This window comes from Amphiura filiformis, chromosome 5, assembly GCF_039555335.1.
Source record: "Amphiura filiformis chromosome 5, Afil_fr2py, whole genome shotgun sequence".
NCBI lineage: Eukaryota > Metazoa > Echinodermata > Ophiuroidea > Amphilepidida > Amphiuridae > Amphiura > Amphiura filiformis.
Genome location: NC_092632.1, coordinates 48,406,357 through 48,419,511, shown reverse-complemented (window position 1 = coordinate 48,419,511; position 13,155 = coordinate 48,406,357). Strand labels below are relative to the sequence as shown.

General features: G+C 34.5%; 1 protein-coding gene across 3 annotated transcripts in view; it reads left to right on the top strand.

Annotated features, from left to right (window-relative positions):
* Positions 1–13,155, top strand: part of LOC140153282 (choline/ethanolamine transporter flvcr2a-like) — a 124,085-nt gene that overhangs the window by 86,889 nt on the left and 24,041 nt on the right. For all 3 annotated transcript variants that reach the window (XM_072175986.1, XM_072175985.1, XM_072175984.1), the window contains 2 exons: positions 894–961; positions 9,129–9,232. In XM_072175986.1, coding sequence (XP_072032087.1) covers positions 894–961; positions 9,129–9,232 — 172 coding nt within the window. The remainder of the gene's footprint in view (positions 1–893; positions 962–9,128; positions 9,233–13,155) is intronic.

The window sequence follows — 13,155 nt, the reverse complement described above, 5'->3', positions numbered from 1 at the left end:
TAACACTAACATGTAAATCCTATGGAAGAGTTACGTGCGGTACTTACGTGGCGTCGTAAGTCTGAGGGTAACCCTTCGTAACTCTAACATGTAAATCCTATGGAAGAGTTATGTGCGGTACTTACGATGCAACGTAGGTCTGAGGGTAACCTTTCGTAACTCTAACATGTAAATCCTATGGAAGAGTTATGTGCGGTACTTACAATGCAACTTAGGTCTGAGGGTAACCCTTCGTAACTCTAACGTGTAAATCCTATGGAAGATTTATGTGCAGTACTTACAGTGCGTCGTAGGTTTCAGGGTAACCCTTCAAAACACTAACATGTAAATCCTATGGAAGAGTTATGTGCGGTACTTACGATGCATCGTAGGAGGGTAACCCATCGTAACACTAACATGTAAATCTTATGGAAGAGTTATGTGCGGTACTTACAGTGCGTCGTAAGTTTGAGGGTAACCATCGTAACACTAACATGTAAATCATATGGAAGAGTTATGTGCGGTACTTACAGTGCGTCGTCGTAGGTCTGAGGGTAACCCTTCGTAACTCTAACATGTCATATGGAAGAGTTATGTGCGGTACTTACGATGCGTCTTAGGTCTGAAATCCTATGGAAGAGTTATATTGTGCGGTAGTTATAGTGCGTCGTAGGTCTGAGGGTAACTCATCGTAACACTAACATGTAAATTGTTTTGGAATAGTTATGTGGGGTACATACAATGCATCGTAAGTCTGAGGGAAACTCTAGACAACCCAAGCACATTATGCATTCAAAATTAATGCTGCAATACTTTAATGACACGTAATTATCAAATGCCTTGATTTAAACAAATTTATATTCATTTGTCTGAAATGGAAGGATAATGTATACTTTTATTTTCTTCTTTTCCAGGTGTAAATGTTGGTTCTTTCTACGCAATTTCAACTCTACTCAACCAAATTGTATTATCGGAATTTCCGGTAGGTAACGTCAGACATTTTTCATATATATTTTTTTTTGTTCTTAGATTATATTTTGGCGCTCCGTATTCGATGGTAATTTACAATATCTCGTAATATGAAACTGAAAAGCATGCACTTTGTGTTCGATCATATGACGACTACAACGATAATGAGGAGGAGAAATATAGGATGATAACGACGACGAGGAGAAAAAGTCGAGGGTTTGACGAAGAGGAGGAGCAGGAGCAAGAGCAGGAAGATGAGGGGCTTTAGAAAAAGGAGGGAAAGAGGGAAGATGCAAATACAGGTGTGATGACGTATGTTACTGGAATGTGATCCCAGCAAACACAAAAATGTTTTTTAAAAACGTTTTGGTCAAATATTTTAATAACATAAATGTCGGGTTATGAAATAAAATGTCAACAATCAAATAACATGTTTGAATGTTTTTGAATGTTATTTAAACGTTTTATACCCTTTATAACCAACCATATTAATCTTTGCTTTAAAACGGTTTGTATTTGCTGGGAACCCTTCTCATGTTAATTTCATGTTATTGCGATTGCTCTATACCCACAAACTCCAGTGCTGTACCAAACGGTTCTGAAATGACATAAATTTGAAATGTCTCTTTGAGATTCAAATAATGTTTCCTTTAGTTGTGCAATCCATGAACATAACACCTTCTGACGTACATACATAACAAAATTCCTTTTCCCAATTCGCTTGTAAAAGTATTCGCACAATTAATGACATAGTCTTCCCCGCAATATCAATGACAGTGTCACACTATCCATCATCTATTAATGTGTATCACTTCACCTCGCACTTCACTTGTATCTGATTTATTATGAGGAATATGGAAGAAAATAATATTAGTTTACCACGCCACGTTATTTAGCCCCTAGGCCCCCTAATATAAGTAACGTATCCGATCGTGTTTTTTACTGTCTTGTTTCTAAAGGAATCAATGTTTCAGTTGTTTTCTGTAATGGCCGGATATGTCAAAAACATACGCACAATTTGGAATGCAAAATTGCGAGCTCAACCAAGTACGCAATATAAAAATCCAAAGAAATACGCACAATATGGATATAATCCGATGATCAGTACTAGATTTTCAAAGTATAAATACTGAAACTGAAAATACCTTATTCTATTATGTTTGGAAAGAAAACCAGTGGGATCGAGAACAATTTTGTGGCTAAAGTAATAAAAATGTGTGTGTCCGCGTTTTTTAGAGTCGGTTGGGGTTCGCCGCTAAAACAATTTGGACGTGCCTCTATTAAAACGAGCGTTAACTAAAATATTAGTAATATAATGGGACCTAGCTCAGAGGACCATAAGTTACCTGACTGAGAACGAATATATTAACAAATCCATCCAGAAAGGGTTCATGGAGAAAATATCAGGATGTGTAGAACATACTGAGGGCCTTTCTGAGATACGAGATACTCCAAGATGCCAAAAAAGAATGGAAAACCGATTGTGACAACGTGGCTTGACCTACAAAATGCATTATTATGGCACCATGCCACATAACCCCATCCAGTTTGCATTAGAATGGTACCCTGTTCCCGACCACATCAGGAAGATGATCTTTAACCACTATGATGAAAGCTACATCCATGTAAAGACAAAGGAGTGGACAACAGCTTAGGAGTATTCCAGGGATGCCCACTATCTAGCATCCTATTCTTGGCAGTCTTCAGCCAAAGCGTATGCTGATGACCTTACTTTAATTGCAAGAAACCCATTAATGACTTCCTGAGGTGGGCTCGATCAATGAAGGCAAAGCCAAGCAAATGTCGATTCCATGCCATGAAGAGATTCGTCCCAAATAAGAAACAAAATCAAGAGGAACATAAAATCCAATATGTGACATACGACCCAAAGTTGACAATAGATGGAGAAGAGACTGTGTATGTACACAACCAGCCCATGCGATTTGGCAAGCTTATCTTCAAAGATCTGAAGGATATGGAAATCAGAGAGTCTGTAGAGCAGAAATTAACAGACATGCTGATAAAGACAGACAAAACCCCACTCAATGAAATCATGAAGATGTGGATATATAATAATGCAATTCTACCAAAAATGACACGGGAGTTTATCATCTACAACTTACGTACATCGAGAGTTTGGAAGCAACCTGCACCAAATACTTGAAAAGATGGGCAGGAATAAGCAGATGTACCACCAACAGTGCTCTATACAGAAGCAGGAAGACGTACGGGCTTCACTTTAAAAGACTCACCACTTCTGATAAATGCATGCAGGTCATCAAGCACCATTTCTGCAAGTATTCTATAAAACGCAGACTCTCTACAAAGACTGCCTCCAAAGAAAAGAAAAGCAATCATGGTGGAATTGAGTCAGAGAACTCGAACAAAGAGAGCAACATCTAATACTGAATGAGATGTGCAGAGGTCAAACAGACAGCAGACCTTGGTTTCAAAAAGAACCCGAAACTATTAAAAGACATGAAACCCCAAGAACACAGGAAATGCCTCACTAGTCTGGTAAAAGACGTAGATGAAGATGACATGCTTGTGTACCTCTATGGCTGTGCCAATCAAGGACAGTGGCTCAGATGGGACTCTGCCATGCAAGTAGATACATCTTGGAAGAAACTCCTGTATGTATGGACACCAGAGCTTCTATCATTCCATGTCAATACCATCCACGACTAACTTCCATCAGCAGCTAATTTAAGACTCTGTGGAAAGACCAACCTTGTATCCTGCCTTTCGTAACTTGGGAAGCGAAAGTTCAACACTGTTCAATTTGGGGAAATTATTTACTGATAAGAACATCTCTGACAATGCTGATTACCACAAATTGGTTAACTCTGATTATAATCTTATATCAATTAGTAAGTAGCATGGTGATTAGCAAGTCGTATGGAGCTGTAGTGTATGGTATGTCATGATTGCAAAAAGGTCATTGTATCATTTTGTGGATTCTTTATAATCATTGCACGGCATGGCATGGATATGTGGCTAAACACAATCGATGAAGCTCGATGATTTGTGATACATCTGCAATCTTGAACTGAATTATCTACAAGAGGCATTGCACGGAGCACTATGTGCATGAAAGTTTCATGGGAAAAAAATCTGACTGTGTAACGGTAGCTTAATGTATTCTGGTGGCCCCTCTTATAATTACATTGCGTTCTTTTAATGAACATTATGGTTTAAGTTGCTACAGATGTATATTATTCTTGTAGACAGATTTGATATGTAGCTATACAGTGAAACAATATATCCAGGTCAATCGTTGTGAGATTAAAATTGAGACAGGTAGTGAAATGTATGTTTGGTATCCTAATCCGGATCCTAATGTCCCTGTTTACTTGCCTACTGTCAGGTGACTGTGTAAGACCTGACTGTATATCAAATATGTCAAATTATGCTTTACATCCGTTTTCTCAATGGGATATTTCAGAACATAAAAGGTTAGGAAATAGATAATGTCTTCCCAGTCATAATCGTTGTACGGAAAATATTCAAATCCATTCAAATAATTAAACCCGTTTTAAATGGAACATTTTCAGCTTAATCATGACCACAAGAAAATCATTTTCATTGTTTGTATCGTACTGATTAGCTCTTTGCTGTGGGTCGGTTTATTTTTTTCATCCTTTGATGGTTCAATCAGGTCCCCAACAAATGTAAATTTTTAGTAAAAAATATGTTCATACGTTAGGCCTTCATTCGATTGATTTAGCTCTGGAATTTTATTTATTTCCCTCATATTAACATGATAAACATGATAAAGGGTGTTCTGACAAGGCTAAAATATGAATATGGTGAACAACGTTATTTTGTAATATATTTCGGAACATGTAACATTTGCAGATGGGAAGCAAAATATTGATTTCAATTTGTGGAAATTATTTACTAAGAACATCTCAGACAACGCTGACTACCACAAACTGATTTACTACATGTCTTATCAGCAATCTTACATTAATTAGTAAGTAGCATGGTGATTAGCAAGTCGTATGGTACGATTGCAAAAAGGTCATTGTATCATTGTGTGGATTCTTTATATAATTATTAGAGCTATTATTACACGGCATGGCATATGCCCGGGCATATGTCTCAACACAGTCGGTCCAGATTTGTGATACATTTGCATTCTTGATTAGCTTTAAAGTATGACATTGTGTATTTTATAATAACAGGGGTAATAAACTTGACATAATTAATAATATACAGTCTTGTCTACCACAGACATCTATACATGATTAGCCTAGTAGGATCACTGGAATAGTTTCACTAGCCATGCTAACTGTCTCAATTCTCATCTCACAACGATTGACCTGGATATATTGTTGCATTGTATAGCCACATATCAAATCTGGCTACAGGAATAAAATACATCTGTAGCAACTTAAACCATAATGTTCATTACCATAACGCAGTATAATTATAAGAGGGGCCACCAGAATACATTACGCTATCGTCACACAGTCAGATTACGGCATGAAGCTTCCAAAATACACGGCGCAAATCCGCACAATCATGTTGCAATGTGCTCTGCTGGGAAGATATTCTATATTTCCTAACCCGTTATGTTCTGAAATATCCCATTGAGAAAAACGGCTGTAAAGCATAATTTGACATATTTGATATACAGTCTGGACTTGCACAGTAGACAAGTAAACAGGGACATTAGGATACCAAACATGTACATTTCACTAGCTGTCTCAATTCATAGACTCTAGATGCTCTGAGGTTGTCTGCAACAGGCAATTTAGGGAAATTGCATCGTGTACTTTGGCTATAATACTATGGAAATAATAAATGGGTGCACTCAATTTAGACTCATTAGGGCTTTTATGATCCAAACGAAACATCTTTCAGACCTGACATCTTTGGACAGAGTCAATAACAAACTTATGGACCTTCCTATGATACCAAATCACAATTTTGATAGAGAAAAGTGGGAATGAGGTTGTCAGTGATCGAACTATCCTCTTTTAAGCTTTTATGTTAAAAGACATTTGTTGATTTTAGCAAGCTATGTGATTTCCTATGGATGCATGACTCAAAATGGTGAAATAATATTAATAATATATAACGAATGAGCAAATCGCTGTATAAGGAACTTGTGGAGCTTCCAATGATACCAAATCTCAATTTTGATAGAGAAAAAGTGGGGATGAGGTTGTCAGTTATCGGAGCATTCTCCATCAAGCTTTCAGGATAAATCCATTTGTTGATTTAAGCAAGCAACCCAGCAAACACAAAAGCGTTTTAAAAACGTTTGAAATAAGTTATATTTTGGCTTTTGGTTTAGGTAAAAACATTTTAATAACATTAAAATGTCGGGTCATATAAAGGTCATGATAACGTTTTAAAACGTTTTGTATGAAAACACACTACAACAATATTTTTTAAATGTTTTCAAAAAATGTTATTGTAAACTATTTTTGAAAACATTTTTGCTAAATATTTTGTCAATACTTAAATAACATTGTGTTAAAATATTTGAACCCATCAAACACAGACATGTTCTTAAAATGTTTTTTCAAAACCTTTTAATAACATTTAAATGTCGGGTTATATAAAGGTCATGAAAACGTTTTTAAAACGTTATTGCAAATATTTTGGGCAAACATTTTTTGCAAAATATTTTTCAACCCCAAAATAACATTCTGTTTCGAATGGTTTTTTTCAAGTTTTGAAGTATGTTTTTGGAATGTAATTAAAACGTTTTTATACCCTTTATATAACCCGACATTTAAACGTTTTCTGTAAAACATTTTTGTTTGCTGAGCAGTAGATTATCAAAAATGTTTTTAAAGGTTATGAAAACGTTTTATACTCTTAATTTACCCTTTATATAACCCGACATTTAAACGTTTTCTGACAACCTTTTATAACCTTTTGCGAATGATGTCGAAAACGTTTTGTGTTTGCTGGGAAGCTATGCGATTTCCCATGGATTCCTTGAAAATGGGTCCGTCATTTGATATCAAAATTTAGGTCGAAAATATCTCAAAATGGCTACTTGCTGACAAGTCGGAAAGTTCATGGGGTTGATTCGTCCAAATGGATTAAACGAGAGGTACATGGCTTCTACTTTGAGTTTTCCGGAAACACTATAATCATGTCTATAGGATACATGTCATAAAATATCATCATATATTATGCAATATCAACTCTTTTCGATTCCCCACTTTTTCAAGTATTCAAGCACTTGTCAGCTCAGAGGACCATCTAATAGCATTCGAGCTTTATAGAGTGCCACTGAACTAGCTGAAGTGGTACCTTTCAGACAACCGATTGCATGCGGATCGGATATCATAATGCCTGAGGTGTGTCAACATCAAAGTTAGCCTGTGAACATCATGCGCAACTGTTGAATGTGATATTTCTTGCACATGATATACGCCTACTTTTAACGCAATAGGCTATATCCCTTTACATGTGTCAGTGTTGTCTTTGGCTAGGCTTATAGTACACGGCGCTATATGTGGTGATATTTTAGTTAACATTTTTATATGCCCCTATGCTTCCCACGAGGGGTTGTAATGTTGTAATATACCTCAAATTATTCCTCTCATTTCTAGGAATAAAAAAAGTCGAATGTCATGTTGCACTGGGGTAATATTTAGTAATTATGTCAAATGGCACTAGACTAACTCTGAAGGGGGACATGGCAATAAAAATGGCACCAAAATTGTGAATTAAGTATGTTTGAGATTTCTTATGTTAAGGGGAGTAATTTGAGACCAGTTTCGATGAAATCGGATAATTTTTAAATTTTGACATCTGTGTATGAATTGTTGGACATTTGACATACGGTATTCGACCTGAACTAAGCACCGTAGAAAAATATGCCAATTGACTTTTTATTCCCTGTGATAGTGATAAGAGGGACAATTTGAGATATATTACAACATGATGGGACTATTTTTTTAAGTTTTGGCCCCACTGCGAACTTCGACCTATCGTGGAAACCACATGGGTCATAGGAAAAAATGGAACCAATTAAATTTTTATCATTTCAGGTTTAAGGATTCAAAAAAACATTGGTTCCACTGAAATGAAAACCCCAAGCCCATAGCGCCATGTACTATTAATAGCAGAAGAGACTAATCAGAGGTATTATGCATGTTTAATATCCAATTGGTACAATCGAAAGATATACGAAGAGAGATGCCCTAGCTTGACCCCCGGGCTTGACCAAGCTAAATGATTATGGCGAGGAGGAGAAGGTTAATGATGGTGATAATAATGATGATGAATGGTGAAGATGATGATGGTGATGATGATGAGAGTGGTGGTGATGATGATGATGAATATATGATGTTGCTGTTGTTTACGATGAGTATGGTGATGATGACATGATGATGTCGACGACGCCATGATGACGATGTTGTTGATGAAATGATAATAATGAAGATAAAATAAATTTTCAGTGTAAGGGAGGTAAACAACCAGTGGCGTAGCGTGGGTCATCCGATTGGGAGGCACCGGGTCTGATTGGGGGTACAAGCCGTTTTTCGGCCATTTTCCTATGGGATTTTTAAAATTTCAATTTAATGGGGCACGTGCCCCCCCCGTGCCCCTATGACGCTACGTCACTGTAAACAACCAAAGTAGTTTTCCCATTTCCTGAAATCCCCAGTATATTTTCATACATTTTGGATTTTGGTGATTTTGATATCAGATAAAAGCTCATATTTTTCTCATAAACATATTGAAATTTGGCGTTCCAAATCGGTATATTAACGAAGAAATCATCAAAAAACTGACGAATTAGTCTCAAATATGATATACCACATTTGAGACTAATTAGGCAGTTTTTTGATGATATCTCTGGAAATACACCGAGTTGGAACTTCTAATTTCAATATGTTCATGAGAAAAATAGGGCCTTTCACTTGAAATCAATATATTACATGATCATAATGATTATCATTAATAAAAACACTGTAGACTACCAATATCACGCTGTCGGTAATTCCATTTGGAATTAGTCACCTTTACAAAAAACATTTACATGTTCTTTTTGCTTGAGTGCTTGAAAGGGATGACATTTTATGTTATACGTAAGTTTTAAAGAATTTAATTTTCCAAATAATATATCATTATTATTATTATTATTATTATTATTATTATTATTATTATTATTATTATTATTATTATTATTATTATTATTCCAGAGAGAAGAAATGATGGTTGGCGTGATAGGTCTTACAATCGTAATATCAGGCATGTTTGGGTCTGTAGTGACAGGTCTTTGGTTGGACAGATCACGAATGTACCGGTAAGTTAGCTTGTCGACACATAATGCTTTCATCCATCATATTTTAATATTTCCAATGCTATTACAAAACAGATAGCCTAGAGTGAAAGGGTACTCAATTCGTCATTTGATGAAGGACTATACAGACTATACCAAAAACAATTATGCAATTGCATTGTTGTTTCAAAGTTTAAAAAAAATAAAAGGTGTCTTCCCAGCAAACACAAAAACATTTTTCAAACGTTTTAAACAGCTTATATTTTGGGTTTTGGTTAAGATAAAAACATTTAATAACATTAACTGTCGGGTTATATAAAGGTCATGAAAACGTTTGAAACGATTTGTATGAAAATACACTGCAATAATGTTTTTAAAATGTTTTCAAAATGTTATTGTAAAATATTTTTTGCCAAATATTTTGTCAACACTTAAATAACATTATGTTAGAATATTTGCAGTAGGGGTTATCAAAAATGTTTTGAAATGTTATGAAAACATTTTATACCTTTTATATGCCCTTTATATAACCCGATATTTCTAACCTTTTGCGCATGATGTCGAAAACGTTTTGTGTTTGCTGGAGGGTTTAATAAGTAATGTCTAGGCTAATACTAGATGCACTTTAGCTTGGTCAATAATACTCTGGTTCAAAAGTTATGTCCTACTATTTAAAGGGTCTAGAAAACGGATAGCTAGGGGATGATCCCTTTCACTATCTTTATCGGGCAGTTCGCATTAAGGAGAGTAAACAAGAAATCATTATAAATAATACGTTATATTTGCATTATCAAGAGTTCATTAATAAAAATGTTGCTCATATTCATTGATATTGAACGTAGAAAAAATCTGTTCACTGTCATCACAATCAGTTTCTACTACCAGACTATAAAAACAAGGAAAGTAAGGGAATTCTGTGGTGGGAATTTTTGTTTTTAGTAAAATTGTTTTTCATTTTTGTATGGGTTCATCAAATTAACTGTTAGAAATGATTGATTCCACAAATTAAAATAGTGTAAGTTTTGCACATTAAACAGTTTTCAATAGACGTGGACTGAAACTTCCAGATCTGCTACCGTGTTTCTTTATTTTGAGATATTTCACACTTTAGGGCAAGAAATATCTTCTCTGTTTGCAAACAGAGAGCCAAACAGAAATGATGCTGCACTCTCACGGTGGAGTTATAATTATAATTATTATTACCCTGTCTTGCTCCTGTTTTCTAAAACAGCACCAACATTTCCAGTTCTGACTCTTTCATACTTTGCCTTTCTTTGTTTTATCCTACTGTTTAGAAAAATAGCAACAAAGTTCTCCAAATCTTTTGTTTAACCCTCTGTTTGAAAAACTAGCAAAAGATTGTCATGTTCTTTTGGCTTTTATTATTCAATCCTCTGTTTTGCCCCTCTGTTCCAAATATTTTCCAGAATTTCGATCTTTTGTTTTATATCATTGTAATCTGTTTTACCCAACTGTTTGAAAACAATAGCCACACATTTTTGTTGGTTTATATTATTCTCCCTGTTTTGGTCGTGAACTAGTAAAGTCTATTTAATAAGAGATAACATTTAAAGCAGATTAACTATTTCATAAATTGCGGTAAATCTCAAAAAACAATATTAAATAAAAGGGTTCGACATTCTGGTATTATTAAAAACAGAGGAGACTGATATAAAAAAAAAAACGAAAAAAAATAAATAAAAAAAACCACGAAAAAAAACCCACAAACAAACAAAAAACCAACAAAAAACACACAGTGTACATTCTGAAATATTATTAATAATAATTAAGTGTCACCAATTGTTGGTATTTATGATCATAATATTATATTCACACATTCTCAAGTGCAAAAAAGTTACGCATATACGGGCTTTAACAAACATTCATATTTTCATTTCAAAGTAATGCAACCGCATAGTATATCCTATCCCAGCAGGCACAAAAACTTTTTACAGAAAACGGGTAAATAAACAAAGGGTATAAAACATTTTAATAACGTTCCAAAACATTTGTGAAAACTTGATGCAAAATATTCTAACATAATGTCATTTAAGAATTGACAAAATATTTGAAAAATGTTTGCCAAAACTATCTTACAATAACATTTTGACAAAATTGTTAAAATGTTGCTGTAGTGTATTTTCACATAAAACGTTTTAAAAAACTTTTTCATGCCATTTATATAACCCGACATTTTAAAACACGTTTTGAATAAAAACCAAAACGTGTTTATACGTTTAAAAAACGTTTGTTTGTTTGTTTGTTTTGTTTGCTGTGATACTAGCATTTAATCTAGTCTACCAGAGGTACTTCAGTTGGTTTCATTTAATGCTCGGGTTCAAAAGTTATGTTGATTATCCACAGGGTCTAGAAAACGAGTTGTGTCTATTTCACTATAATCGAGGATACAAGCTTATGATTATAACCACATAAATGGTTTGGTATTGTTTTCGTGCAATATAACAACGCAAGGTGGTAAAAATTATGATATACGCACGATTTAGGACTAGAAATTATTCCTCTGTTTTGAAACAGGGGAATACAGAGGAGAACAATACAAAACAAACCATTCTGAAAATCGAATGCCTTTCTTTTGGTGTCCAACTGAAAAACAATTGAGTTTTACCGTCATTTATGTAATTGTCGAGAAAACGATATAAAATCTGTGGCTATTGTTTGTTTGTTTTTCAAACAAAGGAGTAAATCGGAGAAAATCAATATAACACAAAAGAGTCCAAAATTCTATGAAAGAGTCAGAAATGTTGGTGCTTTTTTTGAAAACAGGAGCAAAACAGAAGAATCATATAAAACAAAACTCCACCGTGAGAGTGCAGCATCCTCTCTGTTCAGCTCTGTTTGCAAACAGAAAAGATATTTCTTGCCCTAAATTGTGAATCTGAAAAGAAAAAAAAACACGTTTGCAGATCTGGAAGTTTCAGTCCACGTATAAGAAAACTGTTAAATGTGCAAAACGTACACTATTGCTAACAGTTCCCTGATTAACCCATACTCCAACAAATGTAAAACAATTAAAAACGAAAAACGAAAATTCCCACGACAGTAATTCCTTTTTTTCTTCTTTGTTTTCGTAGTAGAAACTGATTGTGATGACTTGTGTAATTCTTCTCTGTTTTGCTCCACTGTTTCAAAAATAGCACCAGAATTTTGATATTTCGTTTTCTATTATTCTAATATTTTACACCTCAGTTTGAAAGCAATAGCCACATATTTTCATATTCCTTAGTTTAATATTATTCTCATATTGGTGTACTTGTAAAGTCTATTACAACAGATACAAGCAGATTACAGAATACCATACACCAAAAAATATGATGCTATTTTTTTTCAAACAGAGGGGCAAAGCAGAAGAGAATAATATAAAACAAAAGTTGCTATGTTCTCTGTTTTACGCCTCAGTTTGTAAAAGTAGCACCAAAATTGTGGGCTCTCTTGCTTTATATTATTTTTCTCTAAAACTAGCGATAGATTTTCATATTCTTTTAGCTTATATTATTCTTCTCTGTTTTGTTCCTCTGTTTCAAAATATGCGGGCCTTGATAACACGGCGGATCAATATCAATTTTTTTAGTTGGACAGCATAAGAAAAGCATCCGATTTTCAAAATGTTTGGTTTTGTATTGTTCCCCTCTATTTTCCCCTATGTTTCAAAACAGGAATTATTTCTAGTCCTAAATCGTGCCTATATCATAATTTTTACCACCTTCCGTTGTTAGGACAGACAGTGATTGTTTTTGTTATGAACTCTAAAATAAAATATATAAATTTCATTAATTTCAAGTACTTAAAGAAATAAAAGCATACGACACGGTTGCATTGTTTTTATTTTGTTTTCCTTAATACGCATTGCACGATAATAATACCAAACAATTAGTATAGTTTATCTTCTCCTTCTGATCGGAATTACTATCTTCACATTCACAATCAAA